Here is a 22,002-nt window from a genome sequence, read left to right as displayed (position 1 = left end):
CAGCGATATCAGATTTGCAGTTTAACTTGCGCAAAGCCGGGACATTCGAATTTCGAAGCCCTTGCACCGGTTTCAGCAAAATGCGCATGTTTCTTGATTTTGGGCAATTTTGTAAAATCTTTCGCGAACAATCTCAACATTTGGTGTTGATTTTTTCTGACATTTTTTCCAATTTCAGAGCACTGTTTTGCATTTCTCGAACGGTTTTTTGTATTCTGGCTATATACATAGTTGCAAACAGTTTTTTTTAGGAATGTCTGGCATTGCTGGTTTTTCTTGTTTTTGTTTTTGCTTCTGGCTATAGGTTTTCCTGGAATGTTCATTTTCAGTGATCAAAAAAGATCAAAACAATTATTAAGTAGCAGTTTTGAGTTTTACGTTTGTATATTTTTTTTTGTGTGTGAATTATCTTTGTTTTGAGTTTACATCACCTAATTGAATAGTAGCGAATATACTATTATAATTATCGTTTTGCCAACATTGCAGTTAAGTTAGTCGCAATTTATTGCTCTGTAATTAATTCTTTTATACGTGGAAGATGGCAATGCAGATTATCAGATATTGATTAAACAAAGTCTTACCTAATCCAAATTTAAGCAAAATACAATCACAGTGAAGTGAAGATAGAAGGTGTGATAATAGACCAAATATTTATGGACTAATCTCAAGTTTTTAGTCTTGACCTTGAAATGCGGTCATACATATATATTAATATTTTTTGAAACGATGGTTCTACAATTGATGAAGGGACGGTAGGGAAAGAAATGAAAATTTTTGGTGAAGGTGGGGAAGAGCGGAAAGGAAGGGGGGGGGGGGTATTGGTAGCTATGCTTGACAAGTAGTCATTTTGACTCCTACCTTTTGTCCAATACTCATGCACCTTCCAGTATTGGACAAAAGGTAGGAGTCAAAATGACTACTTGTCAAGCATAGCTACCAATACCCCCCCCCCCCTTCCTTTCCGCTCTTCCCCACCTTCACCAAAAATTTTCATTTCTTTCCCTACCGTCCCTTCATCAATTGTAGAACCATCGTTTCAAAAAATATTAACAAATATTTATGTATAGTGTTACAACAATAGTTACCAAAACTTTGGTCTATGTCTGATGTCAGAACACTGACAACATTATAACAAAGTTCATTCCTGAAAGGACATTTTTTGTAAAAGCAAGATGAAATGCAAAAATGTGGCCTGTTTTGTCTCGATTGCCTTCACTTTTCTGCAAAAATTAACAACAAATTACGCAATTGATGAAGCATGAATGAAAAATATAATTCAATTAGATTTCTATCTATCTCTCTCTTTATCCTTTTCAAGTTGATCTTTCAAGCCGTAGTTAAAATCTCGGAAAGTAGTGGATAGTTGAGATAAAGTTGTGGATAGGGTTGAATTTAAAGCAGAACGAGTTTTCATATATAGCGCAGCGCAGTAGTTGTAGGTAAACTCATTGCCGGCTAACGATGGTTTATATGCAACCTAGATGAGGTATCGAAACAACCAAATTTTCCCGAGAACAATATAACTTGATGTTGGTATCAAAATATTTGCGCACTTCATAAGTTAGCTCATCACTATCCATTTTAATTTCGATTTATGCAGAACATCTAATCGTCGGTTTTGCAGTCACTAAACGACGTAAACCAGATAAATGAATGGATTATATAAAATGTATACGATAAAAATCCGGCTTTTTACGAGCCATAGTGGCGGACGGTATAATCCGTGTTTGAAACCATAACCCAAAACCACAAACATAACAAACTATTAAATCTTGTAAACGAGTAAAAACTGTTCGCAAACAAACGATTCACTCAGTTCCATCTATTTTCTTTTACAGATCCAATACCAACTTTAATCATGAGTTTATCCAAGCGTGACGACGCCGAACAATTAATCTATGATTTTGTACTTCGCGGTCGAGATGTCGATCAGGTTATGCAGTTAAACTATTTGGAACCATTCAAACTGAAAACCAGAGTGCAGGTCATCAACGTTTTAGCTTGTGCTCTGAATTATCCACCATTGGAGGCGGATGATAAAAGCAAAAACAATGATGACGGATATGCTTGTTTTTATAGCGAAAAAACAAAACAAACTCTTGGGCAGATCGTCAAACAGATGCCAAGTTTTCAGGACCAGTTTCAGTTTGATTTTGTACCGTTAGCTATGATAAAAAAAGGAAATCCCACGAAGCCTACGCTTACGCTGCTGTTAAAGTGTTATACATCAAGTGGATATAAATACGTAGATATGTGTGGACGCGTATATTCGAACTTCATGGATTTTCTAGAACACAACAAACTACCACATTCGACATTACTTTATCCAAGTGGCGGAATTGCTGCTTTTGATAGAACTAAAAGAATTGAAATAAATACCACAGAAGTCGGGAAAGTAACTGAATTTTTCAAGAGGACAGATGCACTTGTCACCACTGTTGGAATGATTGGCTCCGTCGGTGCAATGTTTGCAACGGGTGGAGCGGCGACTCCACTGCTTTTGGTATCACTAGGATCTGCCGCCTATACGACGGGAAGAGGCATTGGAAGTTTGCATGACGCGGCCATGCATGGAAAATCGTTGAATCCGTTCGAGGTGAGTAGGAAATATATGTTAATAAATTGAAAAAGGCTTCTGCTATTCTATATTTTACTTTAAAATAAAGTAAGAAGTATTTAATAGTAAGATAATAAGATAAGATTTGACGTGTTTTAAATCGGTTTCAAAAAATTCAATAACCTAACTTAGTGATTTCGATTTAGCATGTACATGCCTAGTTTTGAGTTCAAGAAAGAGACAGACTGTGTGTTATAAAAAAAGGGGTGAGGGTAAAGAGAATAAAAAAGAGAAAAGTTGTAACCATCGGTTACAATGTATGAATTAGCTTCGCCAATTTAATTTGCCTGTTCGATCAGCTCAAAATTCCCAATCCAAATTCCCCAAGTCCGTCCCTGAGTCAGCTGTCTACTGAGTGTGTGATAGCCCTCCACGTCTGTCGTCCTGCGTCTGGACGGAGGGATCCCACAAGCGGGAAAGCTGTCTCTGGACGGAGGGATCCCACAAGCGGGAAAGCTGTCTCTATCATATCCACACTGACCTGAGTTAGCATTCTAGTGAGTGTGTGATAGCCCTCCAAGTCTGTCGCTTTGCGGCTAGGCGGAGGGATCATACACACATGGGAATGCTCTCTCTGGCATAGCAAAACGGAGCTGAGCAAGCTGTCTACTCAGTGAGTGATAGCCCTCCAAGTCTGTCGCATTCCGACTGGGACGGAGGGGTCGGTCAAGGGGGGAGGACAGCTTGCTTGAGAGACGGTTAGTAAAAGGGTTGAGCTGTCAACTGAGTGAGTGGTATCCCTCCACGTCTGACGCTCAGCGCCTGGGACGGAGGGGCCCCTCACTGGGGGGAAGGCCTTCTCTAACACAAACACGGTGATCTCAGATGCATCGGTGGTATTCCTCCACGTCTGACGCCTAGCGTCTGGGACGGAGGAGCCACAGATACATGATCGCCCACAGATACCCTGAAACATGCGATCAAGGAATTCAATGCCACAGGGTGTCGACCAGGATAATTGTTGCCAGGACAAAAGTTCGGTAAAAATCGGAAAACTGGAAGGGATTCCGATTTTTAACAGAGCAAGGTTTTAAAAGGGCTCAGACCCGGTAATCAAACTCACTTTGTTGGGAAAACGCAACGGAATAGAGGTGCGCGTTAATTTAATTTATTTAAAGAGTTTTAATTTATATGATGTAAAATAAGTGTATTGTCGTTTAATTGTGAGAAAAAGTAGTAGGTAATTGTTAATTGATAAAAGAGTATTGTGTAAAGTAAAAGAAAGCCTATTATAATGTTACATGTAATTATAGTGCCAAACAAAAAAGGTGAACAAACAGAGACGTTCATACAATAAGAACAACAACCTACCAAACCAAAGACCACAGACAAATAAAAATAGTGAAAATAGTGTGTGAATAATTAAACAAAAAACAAAAAGGTAAAATTAGTTTTAGCAATTTTAATTAAATAAGCTGGTGTCAAGAGTGTAGATCTAGGGTGAAGATGGTGTGATAAGTTGGTTAATGGCTCTCGAACAGGTCCTCGACGGGCCTTTTGTTTTGGACATTACTTCTCAGATCCCGGCGCCCGCCGCTTCCGGTGTGACCTTTCGGAAAGACGCATTAAACCAACAAAAGCTTCGTAGAAGCAGCGGACCTTCCGCCTATCCAGCGTAGCCACGAATTATCGGCTGTCGGCCCCGACCGCTACACCGGCCCTGCCCTTGCCGAGCGCTGTGCGGGCCCCAGCGCTGCAGTGTAACCACCAACTACCCACGGTTGCCTGGCCAGCCCGGCTATCCCGGCTGTTCCTTTGCCGAGTGCGGTGAACCTACATACGATATTGGTTCGACCGTTATATAGTGAGAGAGAACACCCGAGACCTAGAAACACACCAGCAAGTAGAAATCCTAGTGTAGTAAGTACTGTAGGGATAGGGAAAATAAAACATTGTATTGTACGTAACGAGTTTTTGCCCAAAGCGACACTATCCTCTAATTTTACATCCATCGTACAAGTCGAGTTGTCATCCTTCGCCGTTGGTTTTCTCTAGTGTGTTGTTTCAACTATCTGCTCACCGAGTCTATAGAAACCCGTGAACTGGCAGCCGTTTCTTATTTGGTAATTATCCCTGCTATTGATCCATTTCCTGTGGTTCCTGTCTCCGATCGAGATACGGTTTGTGTATAGACCTAGCCGTGACGCACACCCGATTTACAGCATATATTTCCCTCCCCACCCACTGAGCAGCTTGAGGCTATTAATTGGCGCCCAACATATAAAAACTCACAAAAGTCAACAATTTTCATTGTTAGAAAAACCCGTAACGAGGGGGTAAAAATCAGTTTCCTGATTAAAATCTGTTCGTACTCCACACGAATTTTGTTTAAAATTTACCGTTATAAATATGGATATCGAATTCGATCTTCAGTATAAAAATCTTCTCGTGCACCATTTGGAACGAGATGAAGTAGAATATGAGCTTAAAATACGGGGAATTGATTTTACTTCGGTAGAAACACGTTCGGCTCTTTCAAGACGCCTTAAAGAAAAATTAAAAGCTGAGAAAAACAACGCTTGTGCAAATTTAGATTTTACCCTTTTAGATACCACTGTGGAAAATGAAATTTCGGTTATAGATACAAATATTAAACAAATCAAAGATTGTCTTTCGCATAGGAAAAAGTATGATGGCCCACGAGCAGGATTAAAAACGCGATTAGTTCATTATTTCGCGCGGTTGAAAAGGTTAATAGATAATACGGATAACGAGGAAGACCTCAATGATATCGATGCAATGGAAACGTGTATTCGCGGAACGTACAATAGCTTCTTTTCTATTTTTTCACCTGAAGGCCAGCAAGAAATAGTGAGTCAGATTAACCAGTCTATGTCAAATTTGCAAATTAATCCGGAATACCCCGATTTAGGAAACAAAACAGCTTCGTCTAGCAATGAAGACGATGTACCCTTCGTCACTCCGGGAAGACCTAATAGAAGGCAATTAAAATCAGTAGAAAATCATATGCAGAATTATTTACCAAATCAGAATATGTTTCAGTCGTTCATGCAAGCATGTGCATATCCCTGGATGTTCGCGCCACCCCCAATGCACATGTGGGCAACACAGAGAATGTTACAATTTAGTACAGGTGAAAATACTAACTCCAAGGCTGAGTCACTAGAAGGCAATAATAGTAGAAGACAAATCACTCATAAAGAAAAAGTTAGAACTCGTCCGCCACGTAACGATCGAAATTCTTCCCGTCAACGTACTGATAAAGAATCGACTGATTCGGAATCGGGTGGTTCATCCGATAAATCACGCCGCGAGTTGAAAGATAGGAAAAGATTGAATAAATCCAGTAAAGGTAGGCCAGTATCGGACTGGAGATTGAAGTACGATGGCACGGATAACGGTCAGTTATTGATGAAATTTATCAAAGAAATCGAATTCTACGCGAAATCGGAAAACATGTCGAATAAGGACCTATTCCGTTCGGCTATTCATTTGTTTAGCGGTGCCGCGAAAACTTGGTATATGGCAGGGGTAGAAAACGACGATTTTACTACCTGGGAACAACTTAAAGAAGAGCTAAAACGCGAATTTTTGAGTCCGGACCACGATTATACTTGTGAAATACGCGCGGGGGCTCGCAAGCAAGGTCCACGTGAGCGATTCCAGGATTATTATCTAGCTATGCAAACCATTTTTAACGCGTTCACCAAACCATTGACCGAGCGGAAAAAGTACGATTTTGTGATGCGAAACATGCGCGCGGATTATAAAGGCCACGTGGTCTCTACGGAAATTGATAATCTCGCGGATCTCAAACGGTTCGGGAGACGGTTAGACGCAACCTATTGGTACAAATACCAAACCTCTACGAACGATAATAACCCGCGTAATAGAATTTCCCAAGTGAATGAGGTTCAAACCGGCACAAGACCTAAAGAGAATCGTAGATTAGAAAGTGGTAGTCAAAAAACACGTCATTTTTATAATTCAAAATCACGGGCGCGAAGTTCAGATGATGAGCAACAATCGGTTAGGGAAAGTGGAAAAGATAGCAAGTCAGAGCCAGACTCAGCTGGAATGAACATTCTGTTAAATACTTACCGGCCGCCCAGAGAGGGATATTGTTTTAACTGCCGGCTTAAAGGTCATCACGCCCGCGATTGTGAAAGACCCAAACATAAATTTTGCGCGAGATGTGGGTTCCATGATGTGGATACGGCCACATGTCCATTTTGCGAAAAAAACGCGACAAAGACTGTCTCCGAGGGCAGACAAGTCGAGCGTTTGTAAAGTCCCTCACTACGAGTGAACAAGTGGATGCTCTATTATCTTTAGGATTGAATAGAGTCTCCTCAACAGATTATATCCATACAGCGAGTTATGAATTGAATGAATCTACTATCATTTACCTAGGAAGTGATGATAGACCTTTCGTGGAAGTGGCAGTTTTTGGAATTCCATTAGTCGGTCTGCTGGATAGCGGAGCACATCTGAGTCTCCTGGGGAAGGGGTCACTAAAATTATTAAAAAGGTTTAATTTGAAGTTGTTTCCGACGGAAGTTTCGTTAAAAGCTGCCAACGGACAAGAACTAGAAGTTGAAGGGACAGTGTTTCTCCCCGTCACCTTTAATGAGGAGACCAAAATTATTGAAACATTAATAGTTCCGTCACTGAAAAGGAGAATCCTATTTGGAATGAATTTTTGGAATAGTTTCAAAATTGTCCCCACTGTAAAAGAAGCTAGAATTGAAAATATAGAAATTAATGATGTATCAGAGTTTGCGAACCAAATGGCGATTGATGAGGAAGAGACTCGGTTAGATGACAGCCAGAGACAAGAATTGGAAAAGGTAAAACGTAAATTCAAAGTGGCTGGAGTGGACACGTTAGATACCACAAATTGGATAAGCCATCGCATAGAATTAACGGAGGAAGCTAAAAAGCTTCCGCCTGCTCGACTAAACCCGTTCCCTACGTCACCCTCGAGACAGGACAAAATTAATGATGAATTAGACCGGATGCGCAAGTCCAATATTATAGAAAAGTCCTACAGTGACTGGGCCTCACGCCTTGTTCCAGTGGACAAACCAGACGGTACAGTGCGTCTATGTTTAGATGCACGCAAAATCAATGAGCGCACCATTAGAGACTCGTATCCCCTTCCACACGCGGATCGCATTTTGAGCCGGTTGGGTGCATCCGATTTCATTACAACTATTGATCTCTCTAAAGCATTTCTGCAGATCCCATTGCATCCCCGATCCCGAAAATATACTGCGTTCTCCGTATTAGGACGGGGTCTGTTCCAGTTCACCAGAATGCCATTCGGTCTAGTAAACAGTCCGGCAACGTTGTCACGATTGATGGACCGAGTGCTTGGCAATGGTGAACTGGAACCGAAAGTGTTTGTTTATTTAGATGATATAATAATTGTCAGCGACACGTTCGAAGAACACGTGGCGCTCCTCGAAGAGGTAGCCGCGAGATTAAATGAAGCCAACCTTTCCATTAATCTAGATAAATCACGCTTTTGTGTAACTCAAGTGCCTTATCTGGGTTATATTTTAGGCGGCGGAGGACTCCGACCAAATCCTGATCGAGTATCCGCTATAGTCAATTACGAACGACCGAATTCTTTACGTGCCTTAAGAAGATTTTTAGGGATGTGCAACTACTATAGGAGGTTTCTAGCCAACTATAGTGAATTCACTCAGCCACTAACGGATTTGCTCCGGAATAAACCTAAAACCTTACACTGGAATGAACAGGCAGAGACAGCCTTTGCTAATATAAAAAATCAATTAATAAGCGCTCCTATACTTACCAATCCAGATTTTTCACAACCATTCACAATTCACTGTGATGCCAGTGATGGCGCAATAGCCGGTGTACTAACGCAAACGCAAGACGGGGTCGAAAAACCAGTAGCCTATTTTTCGCAAAAGTTATCGACTACCCAGCAAAGATACTTCGCGACCGAAAAAGAAGGACTCGCAGTCCTGAGGTCAATTGAAAAATTCAGATGTTACATTGAAGGGACCAAATTTACCGTATATACCGACGCTTCCGCACTAACATATATTATGCGCAGCAGCTGGCGTACCTCATCTCGCTTATGCCGCTGGAGCATAGAGCTTCAAAGGCATGACATGCTTATTCTGCACCGTAAAGGATCGGAAAATATTGTAGCCGATGCTTTATCTCGGTCAGTAGAAGAAGTAGAAGCAACTCCTGGCTGGTATGCAGGAATGTTAAAAAAGGTTAACGCTTTTCCTGAAAAATATAAAGATTACAAGATAGAAAACGCAACTCTCAAAAAACTAATTTTTGCCCCGGAGAACGTGCTTGACTATCGGTTTACTTGGAAAACCTGCATACCTGAAAACTTAATAGAGAAGATACTTGTCGAAGAACATGATGATAGCTTACATTTAGGGATGGAGAAAACCTTAGCAAAGATTAAAAAAAAAATATTTTTGGCCGAAAATGGCATGTCATGTGAAAGATTATATACGTAAGTGTTCGGTTTGTAAACAAATTAAACCATCCAACCGTTCACAACTTCCTGAACCGGGAAAGCAACGGCTGACTACGAAACCGTTCCAAGTTATAGCCATGGACTTCATACAGTCATTGCCTAGAAGTAAGAGCGGACATGCGCACTTGTTTGTTGTTATGGATCTGTTTTCGAAGTGGTGCTTGTTGGTCCCTGTTAAACGGATAACAGCACCACAGGTTTCAAAAATTTTAGAAGACGCGTGGTTCCGAAAATATTCCGTTCCGGAATATTTAATCTCCGATAATGCTAGCACTTTTCTCTCAAAAGAATTCAAAACACTTTTGAATAAATATGGGGTACAGCACTGGGCAAACTCCCGACACCATAGCCAGGCGAACCCCGTTGAACGGCTAAACCGCACAATTAATGCGTGCATTCGCTCCTACGTAAAGCAGGACCATAAGCAATGGGACACGCGAGTTTCTGAAATTGAACACTGCCTAAATAACACCCCTCATACCGCAACAGGGTTTTCGCCGTATAGGATTCTGTTCGGACACGAAATAGTGACAAAAGGGAACGAACACCGGATGGATAGAGATAAAAGAGATATGTCGGACGGGGAAAGGATGGAGAGGAAAGCGGAGATAGATAAAAACATTTACTCGATGGTAATCAAAAATTTAAAGAGAGCTCATGAAAATAACACTAAAGCCTACCAGCTGCGTTCCAGTAATCCAGCCCCAGTCTATACGGTCGGCCAAAAAGTGATGAAAAGAAATTTCCGGCAATCATCCGCTGCGGATGGCTATAACGCGAAGTTAGATTCCTTATATTTGCCTTGTACAGTTCTCTCTCGGATCGGCACTAGTTCCTATGAACTGGCCGACGAATCCGGCAAGCCCATTGGGGTTTTTTCAGTGGCCGACCTTAAACCGGGCCCGGAAGAACGTAATTAATCAGCTCCCAAGCCATAAATGTGGTGAAACCTTCATGATTGAACCCAGAGGATATGCACCTGCTGATCACTGGATGACAAAAGAAAAGTTAACTGCAAAGGAAAGCCTTACCTGATTTGATTCCCGTAGTAATTCCACATTTCTGCAATACTTGCTTAGGGCACTATTCCCTTTAGTTTAGGTGAGGTCCGGTACGCGCGAAAGTAAGGAATATTCGCCAGAATTACGCAGAATAAACCACTTATTTTTGGTATAAGTGAATCGCAAACCGCATGTTTTGATAACGAGTTGAAAAGTAAAAGCAGAACACTCAAGAGCAGCGTTGGACAGTTGCAGGGCTTAGGTATACATGAGAGCTCCTTTGCTTCTTCACAGTGAAGAAGGAAAATGAGAATACTACTCAATTAACCAGGGGTGTAATGAGGGTAGATGGATCTATTTTGTGGGAAAAATAAAACAAAATAGTTCGCACTTCGAAATACGTAGGGGATGGGGAGGTAAACTTAATGTAATGAAAATTGTTGACCTTCAGAGGGGGAACGATGGGGTATTGTAACCATCGGTTACAATGTATGAATTAGCTTCGCCAATTTAATTTGCCTGTTCGATCAGCTCAAAATTCCCAATCCAAATTCCCCAAGTCCGTCCCTGAGTCAGCTGTCTACTGAGTGTGTGATAGCCCTCCACGTCTGTCGTCCTGCGTCTGGACGGAGGGATCCCACAAGCGGGAAAGCTGTCTCTATCATATCCACACTGACCTGAGTTAGCATTCTAGTGAGTGTGTGATAGCCCTCCAAGTCTGTCGCTTTGCGGCTAGGCGGAGGGATCATACACACATGGGAATGCTCTCTCTGGCATAGCAAAACGGAGCTGAGCAAGCTGTCTACTCAGTGAGTGATAGCCCTCCAAGTCTGTCGCATTCCGACTGGGACGGAGGGGTCGGTCAAGGGGGGAGGACAGCTTGCTTGAGAGACGGTTAGTAAAAGGGTTGAGCTGTCAACTGAGTGAGTGGTATCCCTCCACGTCTGACGCTCAGCGCCTGGGACGGAGGGGCCCCTCACTGGGGGGAAGGCCTTCTCTAACACAAACACGGTGATCTCAGATGCATCGGTGGTATTCCTCCACGTCTGACGCCTAGCGTCTGGGACGGAGGAGCCACAGATACATGATCGCCCACAGATACCCTGAAACATGCGATCAAGGAATTCAATGCCACAGGGTGTCGACCAGGATAATTGTTGCCAGGACAAAAGTTCGGTAAAAATCGGAAAACTGGAAGGGATTCCGATTTTTAACAGAGCAAGGTTTTAAAAGGGCTCAGACCCGGTAATCAAACTCACTTTGTTGGGAAAACGCAACGGAATAGAGGTGCGCGTTAATTTAATTTATTTAAAGAGTTTTAATTTATATGATGTAAAATAAGTGTATTGTCGTTTAATTGTGAGAAAAAGTAGTAGGTAATTGTTAATTGATAAAAGAGTATTGTGTAAAGTAAAAGAAAGCCTATTATAATGTTACATGTAATTATAGTGCCAAACAAAAAAGGTGAACAAACAGAGACGTTCATACAATAAGAACAACAACCTACCAAACCAAAGACCACAGACAAATAAAAATAGTGAAAATAGTGTGTGAATAATTAAACAAAAAACAAAAAGGTAAAATTAGTTTTAGCAATTTTAATTAAATAAGCTGGTGTCAAGAGTGTAGATCTAGGGTGAAGATGGTGTGATAAGTTGGTTAATGGCTCTCGAACAGGTCCTCGACGGGCCTTTTGTTTTGGACATTACTTCTCAGATCCCGGCGCCCGCCGCTTCCGGTGTGACCTTTCGGAAAGACGCATTAAACCAACAAAAGCTTCGTAGAAGCAGCGGACCTTCCGCCTATCCAGCGTAGCCACGAATTATCGGCTGTCGGCCCCGACCGCTACACCGGCCCTGCCCTTGCCGAGCGCTGTGCGGGCCCCAGCGCTGCAGTGTAACCACCAACTACCCACGGTTGCCTGGCCAGCCCGGCTATCCCGGCTGTTCCTTTGCCGAGTGCGGTGAACCTACATACGATATTGGTTCGACCGTTATATAGTGAGAGAGAACACCCGAGACCTAGAAACACACCAGCAAGTAGAAATCCTAGTGTAGTAAGTACTGTAGGGATAGGGAAAATAAAACATTGTATCGTACGTAACGAGTTTTTGCCCAAAGCGACACTATCCTCTAATTTTACATCCATCGTACAAGTCGAGTTGTCATCCTTCGCCGTTGGTTTTCTCTAGTGTGTTGTTTCAACTATCTGCTCACCGAGTCTATAGAAACCCGTGAACTGGCAGCCGTTTCTTATTTGGTAATTATCCCTGCTATTGATCCATTTCCTGTGGTTCCTGTCTCCGATCGAGATACGGTTTGTGTATAGACCTAGCCGTGACGCACACCCGATTTACAGCATATATTTCCCTCCCCACCCACTGAGCAGCTTGAGGCTATTAAAGTATAGAATTCAGAAATATGAGGGAGAAGCTTCTAGAGCTCTTGAATTCGAATCAGATTTTAGACAGACGTGATAAAGTGCAGTCGCGGCTCATTTCAACAAGATTCCTTAACACCGCGGTTCAACCTAGACCATTTTGATGTCCTTGCTTGGGAAGTACGCCAGAGAGAGTATCAAAGCCCCCTCGTGTCGACAGATTTCTTACGAATGCGATTAAACCTAGTCCAATTTGATGTCTGTGTTAGTGAAGTGTGCCAGAAAAAATGCAACAAGTTCGTCGTCCGAACAGATCGCAAATTCTTCTCTGCGAGACGATTAAACCTCGGCGAACTTGATATCTGTGTTGGAAAAATGGGCTACAGCTGTAGTGTTCGGTTATAATACGACTCTGTATGAATACGCATGCTTGTCGTTTCATTAGAAGTGTAGTGAAAAGATGTGCTGTTGATAAAATAGGATTGAATTGGTAAAATCCCTTCAACGTGGGAAACCATGGATAATAAAACAATCTTTAATTTCTGTAAGGTAGCAGGAAAGTAATAGTTTGTGTTCTTGATTTTGTTAAATTGTTTTCAAATGCACAATCTTTTGAGAATTGAACGTATGCAATGTTACTACATTGATAAATGTTACATACAACGCATGTAGCATGTATATATGTTGCATATAGCATGTATACATGAAGAATCGAATGATTACAAGCATGAATACATGCCACTATCACTACAAAGAGACTTACGTAGTCCTGCGTCACCTATATATGCGGTCGTGTCTTGTACATAACCCCTCTGATTTTTGTTTTTTAGATGAAAAAAACTAAATCCGATCCGATGACAAATATACGTAGCGTTTAGCTCAGGAAGCAGTACTATCTGCTTAAACTAATGACGGGGTGACAATTCAAAGTACAAAGTACTATTCCTCTGCGGTACTGGCACGAACCACTTCTGCTGTTAACTAATCACTGCTGCTGCTAACTAATAACATCACTGCTAACTAACTGAAGAATCGCACACAATGTTCGCAGCTAGCCGAAAGTTCTGGATTTCCAGTTTCCAGTGAATTTCACTCAGTAGCACCGCTCACCGTCGTCAATATTCAAGAGAAAAAAAATTTTGCGTTGTGAGTGTGTTATGTTGCTTGTATTGCTGGTGGTATAAGCGAAATACTTTAGCACAAATAGTTTATTAAATGTTTAACATGTGCAGAATAAATACTTCTAAAGCAATCTTGTACAGCAGATGCCAAACATGATTTAAGAAACTACTCTTCAGCGCTTAAATGTATTTTAGCCCATTTTTGTTCCACGCTTGACAAACTTAAACTGACCAAACTCGTGACATTAGTCATGACCTTGAAATGCGGTCAGTCATATATAATAATTTTTTTTTTTGAAACGATGGTTCTACAATTGATGAAGGGACGGTAAGGGAAAGTAATGAAGAAGGACTTTTTTTTCCGGGAATGAAGGGGAAGGGTGGAAAGGAAGGGGGGGGGGGGGGGGGTAATAGGTAGCTATGATTAACAAGTTGTCGTTGTGACTCCTATCTTTTGTCCAATGCTGGAAGGTGCATGAGTCGAACCAAGCTGTAATCAGAAATTATAACCGGATTTGAACCCACAACACCTGCCAGGGCGTGTCGCTCACTGGTACTTTAAAAGCAGCTATACAGCATGTGCTGAATAAAAGCTGTCGGTGAAACGTTTAATAAGCAAAAATTGTTCCTTGGGTTAGATCGATAAAATTAAATACTCCGGAGAAAACGGTAGGGTCCCAAATTTATGCATGCACAAATATCTGTATTGATGGCAGCTCTGAAGCAAAATCAATATCAGCAATGTTGTTATGGTTCGTAAAATGGTCAATTCGGCTGATATTGGTATTGGACAAAAGCGACACGGCTGACATTGGTATTGATATTAGTGATGTCCGAAATTTTTAATTATTCGATTACCGATTAATCGACCGAGTAGGCACTGATCGATTAGTTCAGTATTCGTGCTAGTCGTAGTGTTCGACATCGGAACGAAAATTGAGGTCCGGGTTCCGGTCTAGTCGGTCGGTCGGTCGGTCTAGCTAGTAGTATTCGACTATAAATATTCGAATATTTCGTTAAATTATTCGATTAATCGTACGATTATGAACGATTAATGGGGATTATTCGCATTTTTGAAGTAGGACTACTTCTTTGATTTCTATATTGGGGTGCACTTTAGAAAAACGAAAAGGGAACATGTAACGAAAAGTGGTTATGGTTTGCACGCTTATAACTCAGTCATCCGTCAACAGATTCTAGAGATATTGGTATCAATCGATTGGAAATTTTTCAAAAAATCCATAACAATACAATAGATTCCATGTTTTCCAAACAAACGTTTAATAATTGAGAAAATTTTAGACGGATATTCATTATTTCATTATTTTCATGTTTTTGCCTTCCCACGCCAATGCTTCCCTAGCACAGATGACAGAAATATATACGAAATGAGCTATGGGTTAAGCTGACCTTTGATTGTATTTAATTTACGCTTACGCTCTATAGAATCCGCTCGAAAATTGTTGAGCTTCAACGGTTGCTGCTTGCTCGGAATAAGGCATCGAAGACATTCAAATTCACCAAGCAAGACGCCAACAACCCGAAGAAGCCACCGACTCGTCCGCCAGCGAACGATATGGTTTTTGCTGCTATCAATACCCAGTAAAATCAATGGATCCTCGCTGCAAGCCGTTAGAAGTAAATCGCCGCTAGCCACAATTGTGACGTTCCAAAGCTGGACATTCGTGAAAAAGGGTTTGAAATTAGCTGTCGAAAAGCTGGTCCAAACAAAAAGAACAGGCGATTCCGATTCGTTCAAGGTTGATAAAACGGACGAAAACAATTTATCTTTGCTAACTGCTGCAAAGGCGGCTCCGATTAAAGCTGTACTAGTAAATATGCGATGGTACCCCCGAACAAAAATCTACTAAGCCAATGAAAACCGTAGCAAAGGCACCGAAAGCCAGAGTCAAAGGAAGTCGTTCCAGCGGAGAAGGTGCCCGAAAAAAACTGCTGCCTAGATGTAAATTTCGTTGATTAGCATTACTAATATCTGGTAGAAAACAATCAGTTCTTTTAAGAACTACTGAATAAAAGTATACGAAGCAGTAAAATTGATTTTTCTCACATTTTAAAGTGATGTTGGCAGTTTAGTATGAGCGTTCGAAGTACGAGCCTGTCAGAAATTACATGTTTAAACTGTATTAAGACAAACCTTCGGAAGAATATTTCTGTCTTTTTCCTATCGCGCTTTGCGGCCTTTCCACTGATTTTCGGTGGCATGAAGAGGATGTCGATGCTTCATATTAGGTTGCTCTGCAGAAACTGGTAGCTGTTCATTAAGGAAGCACCGGACACCGGTTTTGTTCAAACAATGTACGGTTTCGTTGTACGTTGTACCGCCTTTCTTTCGTGTTTATGATTCTCTGCCCTACGTTGATCCGCCTTTGTTACAACTTACAACTTGCTGCCGTTTGCTCTGGTATATAATCAGAAGTAAGCCGGCGAACGGCATCATTTTCGCATTGACATCGGTACGGTACAGAGCAGACAGCAGAGAGTTGCGATTATATCTCCCTCACTGGACTCGGCAAACTGGTAAAACGCAGCGCAGCAGCAGCGGATCATTGTTCGGTGTAAAGTGCGCCGAACGCATTGGTACCGGAGCATCGATCTGTTATCTGCTATATTAGAATATTTGGTTGCGGGAGCGGAAGAGCTTGAATCAATGGAAAATGCTCTGCCCGGTAACCATTGTCACCATTGCCCTGGGAGATGCTGTTTCAAACATTCAAGCCATTCTGCTGGCCGGATTTTCAACCACATAATTTACCACACCCGTCCTTTTTAGGACGAACGAATTTGTTTATGAAGAGATGAAAATTTTCTGCATACTAAATTTCTTTACTTAAATTTCCAAATGTCGCTGATTCTTTAAATCATGAAGAATTTCTTCTGATTTGATCTATAAAACGATAAATATGTGGTGACTCACCATGCGGTCTTCTAACTCATGACGTTGCTTTAATCTTATTTTTGCCTTCCCACGCCAGTGCTTCCCTAACACGGATGACAGAAATATATAGGAGAAGAGCTGTGGATTAAATTCCCTTTAAATCAAAGGGATCAAAGTTTGATTGTATTTAATTTACGCTCTATAGAATCCGCTCAAAAATCGTTGAGCTTCAGCTGTTGCTATTGCTACTTCCCCGGAATAAGGCAACGAAGACATCAAAATTCACTAAGCGAGACGCCAACAAACCGAAGCCGCCAGCTACAATAGTGACGTTTCAAGGCTGGACACATTCGTGAAAAAGGCTTTGAAATTAGTTTTCAACAAGAGAAAGCTGGTCCAAACAAAGAACTGGCGCTTCCGGTTCGTTCGCCTACCAAACTTGCTAGTGAGAAGCAAGATTACTAATAGCGAATTCATAAATTAACCTGGCTCAGGTCGATTAGCACTCAGTTTTAATCGAAGTGCTGTCAAAGCGATCATAAATTAACCGAGATTGCATTTCGGTTAAACTGACAGCATTCAGTTTGAAGCGCAGGTTAAAACTGTCTAGCATTACGGTTTACGGGTCGATCTGTCAAACTGCCCGTATCGTTCATAAATTTCGGGTTTCAGTGTCGGGTATGTGGGTGATTAGTCGTTAATGAAATACTACACGGAACGTTTACTAATAAACATTACTTTTATTTATTACAAGGATCGCGAAATTTAGAAACTCGCATGACGCGTGACGCGCGGTTTAATATCTTACTCCTAACTGAACGATGACAAGTCAACGAGTACACACTCGGAAAAATTTGTGGATTAGAATCGAGTAGAGTGCATACATAACATTTCCTCCCCCTTCTGCGAAAGAAATTTCAACTATGGAGAATATCGACGCGGTGGACGACTTTGTCTTTCCGAACGACGCAATACTGGTGGTGAGCCTTCGATTGACCGGCCTGGACTGCTATTCGGTGTTAAGAACCGTCCATTTGGTGTGTCGGATCCCTCAGACGACGATTCTGACGATGAACTTGATTCTCGGTCGAATTGCGGTGACGTCACGATATCTCGATAAAAATGTGTATGACGAGATGCCTCACCTGTTCCATTCGGTGGAAATTGTAGGGTTCTATTCGAGCTTGATTCACTTGGAGACTGAGTGCACTGCTGGCTGCACTCGTTGTCGTGGAAACGTCGAATTTGATCAACATGACGTTTTAGATGTTTTCCTTCGTAAACAATGTCGTAGTGGAGATCTCCCTGACGAGAAGATACAATTCCTGGGATCCACTTGTCCATTCGAGGATTTCCCGACAGGCAGTAGACGTGTTGTCCCGGTGTGAAGGAACGAAACGACGAGTCAAATGTTGCTCGTTGTTTTTCCGCTATCTTCGTGCTGACATCCTGTGGTCTGACGAGATCCAACCGGGTTCGGATGTTTCGACCAAGAAATAACTTTGCTGGTGATTCTCCGGTTTCGGAATGAGGAACTTTTCGATACTGCTGCAGGAATTCGTTGGTGTTGGCTTGCAGAGTATTGCTGGTTGATCCCATCGACTTAAGTGCATTTTTTACAGTCTGGACGTAGCGCTCGGCTTGTCCGTTTGTTGCGGGATGGTAGGGCGCAGAGAGCTTGTAGTACTTTACTCCGCTACGCTGGAGAAACGATTTGAATTCCTCGGCAGTAAATTGAGGACCGTTGTCCGATACAACTGTTATTGGTGCTCCGTAGGCGGCAAACAATCCATCGAGAAGACTGATCGTGGCAGCAGTTGTAGTTGAGTTGGTGATTTTAACTTCGACCCACTTGCTATATGCGTCGACGACGATTAGCAGCATCGAACCTGCCACTGGGCCAGCGTAGTCGACGTGTATTCGCTCCCATGGACCGTTCGGGTACTCCCAATGATGTGTGTTGAATTTCGGTGGTGCTGATGCATGTTGTGCACATTCCGTACAGGATCTTGCCGTGTTTTCGATGTCGGCGTCTATCCCTGGCCAGTATACGAAAGAACGTGCCAATCCCTTCATTTTGACGATTCCAATGTGTCCCACGTGAAGGTCGTTCAAGATCGTTTGCCGAAGAGTAGGTGGTATGACAACACGGTGCTCAAAGAGTAGACAGTTAGCAACTAGGGTGTATTTTGCTTCCGGTGCCTTGTGACCCAGCTGCATTAAATTTCGTCCCAATTCCAGTTCTTGAATGATCCTTCCAAGGTTCGTGTCCTTTCGTGACTCACGTGCAATGTGTTCCGCTCGCACTGGCAGTTGCTGAATCTGATGCAAGGAAAACTGTTCAAACTCGTCTTCGTTATTTCTTCCCTCGTGGAGAGACAAGCGATTGACATCAGATTGTACCGTTTGGCTTGGGATTCTGGAGCAGTAGTCGGCATTCGTATTTTGACTGGTTGGTTTGTAGACCACGTCGAAATTGAAGTGAGCCAGGTAATCGGCGTAGTTTGCCATTCGACTAATACACAGCGTAGGGAGTGATTTTTCTGGATGGAGGATTTGCGTAAGCGGCTTATGATCCGTAATCAGCGTGAACTTACGCGCGTATAGGTAGTGGAAGAATTTCTTTACCGCCCAAACGATGGCGAGAGCTTCTTTGTCGATTTGTGGGTACCGTTGTTCGGTGGCGGACATTGTACAACTGGCGTATGCTATCGGTCGCTCCATGCCATTGCTCAAACGGTGTGAGAGAACGGCACCAAGACCAGTTTTGCTTGCGTCCGTTGCAAGAATTAGCGGTAGAGAAGGGTCATATTGCATTAACACTTGGGGTGAGACCAGAACCCGCTTTAAGTCTTGATAGGCCCTGTCTGCTTCGGGTGTCCTTTCGAATGGATCGGTTAGCAACATGTCGCGTAAACTTCTAGCCCTTGAAGAAAGATAGGGAATGAACGCACTATAGTAGGTTGCCTTACCTAGGAATAGCTGTAATTCCTCCGGAGTGGTCGGACGTGGTGCGTCACGTATAGCTTCAACGTGCTTATCCGATTTGTGCAAGCCGTGGCGGTCGATCCGATGACCTAGGCATTCGAGCGATGACGTGGCGAAGATGCATTTCGTACGGTTGAGTTGTAGACCATTTTGTTTCATCCTGTCCATCGTTGCGGTAAGAGCTAGCAGGAGCTCGTCGAAGTTCTTAGCGAATACGATGACGTCGTCGTAGAAGCTGACAACGTGATCCAGTCCTTGAAGAATGGATTCCATGCGTCGCTGCCAAATTGCCGGGATGTTGGCAGCCCCATATACGGCTCTTGAGGGACGAATGAGCCCGTGCGTTGAAGTGTTGCGAGTGAGCACATGACGGAACTCATCGTCGACTGGGAGATGAGTGTAGGCGTCCGTTACGTCCAAGTGGCAAAACAAGGCGGCTCCTTTCATTTTGTTGAAGATCGTTTCGATTTTCGGTATCGGATGTTCATCGATAATCATACTTGGGTTGACGGTCGGTTTATAGTTACCGGTAATCCGAATACTTCCGTTCCTTTTCATGACGATGTGGGTTGGCGATGCCCACTCGGAGTAGTCAACTTTCTCGTAGAATCCGGAGGCTAGTTTCTTATCTATCTCGGCTGCATACCGATCACGCAGCGCAAGAGGCACGTCTCTAGCCCTCGCGAAAACCGGGGATGTCCCTGGTTTCAGGTGCACTTTCGCAGGTGGTCCTTCGAGCTTTCCAGGGATGTCGCTGAAGATACTGTCGAAGTTGTCCAAAAGCTGCGACAAGTGAGCTGCTTGATCCGGAGTAAGTTCGGTGCTCGTGAGTGAGTTGACGGACTGATCTGCAGAGAACATTCTGTTCAGATTGATCTGTTTAGCAAAATGAACAATCCATTCGCGCCCGAAAAGAGAATCGGATTTTCCGGCCACGACGTACAAGTTTAGTCTGCGCGATGTAGATCCGATGGATACTTGCACAGGGAGACGACCAAGGCACTGGATGCGATGTCCAGTGTAACTGGAGAATTGCCGATTCGTTGACAGCAGCGAAAACTTCGGCTTGATGATTCGAAGCTGTGTTTCTCCTATTATTCCACACGGCGCTCCGGTGTCCAGCTCCATTTGCAGGCGGCGGCCATCGATCTCGACATCGATGAGTTTCTTTCCGGTGGATGAGACGTTGAGCACTTGATGGAGGGACTGCACGAAGTCGGCGTTTCTTGGGACTCCACCAGATCAGTAGAAGAATTCTGAGATTTCTCGGATCGGCAGACTTTGGCTATGTGACCTTTCTTGCCGCAGGCGTTACACCAGACGTTGCGGAACCGACATTGATTTCTCAGATGCTGTCCGCCACAGCCGTTGCAGGGACGGGATTCACCAGCAATGTTCGGGTGAGCTTGCGTTCGTTGTTGGAAGAGTGGCAATCGCTGACGAGATTGAGGCGACTTCCTTGTTCTCGGCTTCTCGTAGCCAAGTTTGTTGGTAGCTTCGGGGTACGCTGGCGGTGGTGTGCTAGTATTGATCTCTCGGGTCGTGTTCCGGGTCGCTTCCAAGGAGTGCGCGATGGTGTACGCAGCGTTGAAAGTATCCGGGTTTTTTGCGATGATCTCGTCGCATACGTCTCTTGCTTCGAGCCCATGCAGGAACTGTTCAATGAGCATTCTGTCTAGAAACTGGTCGTATTCGCAGTAGGCAGCACCCTGCTTCAGCCGGAGGGCAAACTGTGCGATGGTTTCGCCCTTTTGCTGAACGATGCTCCTGAATTTGACGCTCTCGACGAACTTATTCCGTATCCGGTCGAAGTGGTTGACAAGGGTCGTGCGTAGATCTGCGTAGGGAACTTCTGCTGGATCGCGGGGAGAGATGAGAAACTTCAGGGCGTTATTCAAGTCAGCCCCCATGTGGACACGGGCAAAATTTGCGTGTTGGGCTTCCGGGATGCCACTCAGCTGTAGGGCCCATTCGAAACGGTTGAAATAATCAGCGACGGTCGTTCCTTCTGATGACCGGTACTCCTGTACTGTGAACGGAGGAGCTTTCGGTGATGGAGCAGCAGCGTCTCCTACCGGAACCTGTTGAGCGTGTGCGGCGACGGCACTTCCAATCGATGCGCGGAGGGCTTGTGCAATCATTGCGGACAGAGCCTCCATAAACTCGGGATTTGCGGTAGCCATTTTTGACCGCGAGAAGAATGCGCTTCGGTGCGATTCTAACCTTACTTCTGTAGCGAGAGAAGTTTTTCGACTAATCCCACTTCTGACACCAAATTGTCGGGTATGTGGGTGATTAGTCGTTAATGAAATACTACACGGAACGTTTACTAATAAACATTACTTTTATTTATTACAAGGATCGCGAAATTTAGAAACTCGCATGACGCGTGACGCGTGGTTTAATATCTTACTCCCATCTGAACGATGACAAGTCAACGAGTACACACTCGGAAAAATTTGTGGATTAGAATCGAGTAGAGTGCATACATAACACCAGTT

At 43.3% G+C, this 22,002-nt stretch overlaps 1 protein-coding gene across 5 annotated transcripts in view; it reads left to right on the top strand.

Annotated features, from left to right (window-relative positions):
• The first annotated feature begins 334 nt into the window (after positions 1-334).
• Positions 335-22,002, top strand: part of LOC128741122 (uncharacterized) — a 33,742-nt gene continuing 12,074 nt past the window's right edge. The window contains exons 1-3 of one of the 5 annotated variants that reach the window (XM_053836704.1): positions 1,357-1,529; positions 1,601-1,774; positions 1,839-2,596. In XM_053836704.1, the coding sequence (XP_053692679.1) occupies positions 1,859-2,596 (738 nt within the window). In that variant the 5' untranslated portion in view covers positions 1,357-1,529; positions 1,601-1,774; positions 1,839-1,858. The other 4 variants (XM_053836705.1, XM_053836701.1, XM_053836703.1 and 1 more) reach the window with 4 other exon arrangements.

Source organism: Sabethes cyaneus, chromosome 3 (assembly GCF_943734655.1).
Source record: "Sabethes cyaneus chromosome 3, idSabCyanKW18_F2, whole genome shotgun sequence".
NCBI classification, from domain to species: Eukaryota; Metazoa; Arthropoda; class Insecta; order Diptera; family Culicidae; genus Sabethes; species Sabethes cyaneus.
The sequence above is the reverse complement of the archived record's forward strand: the minus strand, read 5'-3'. Positions and strand labels throughout refer to the sequence as shown.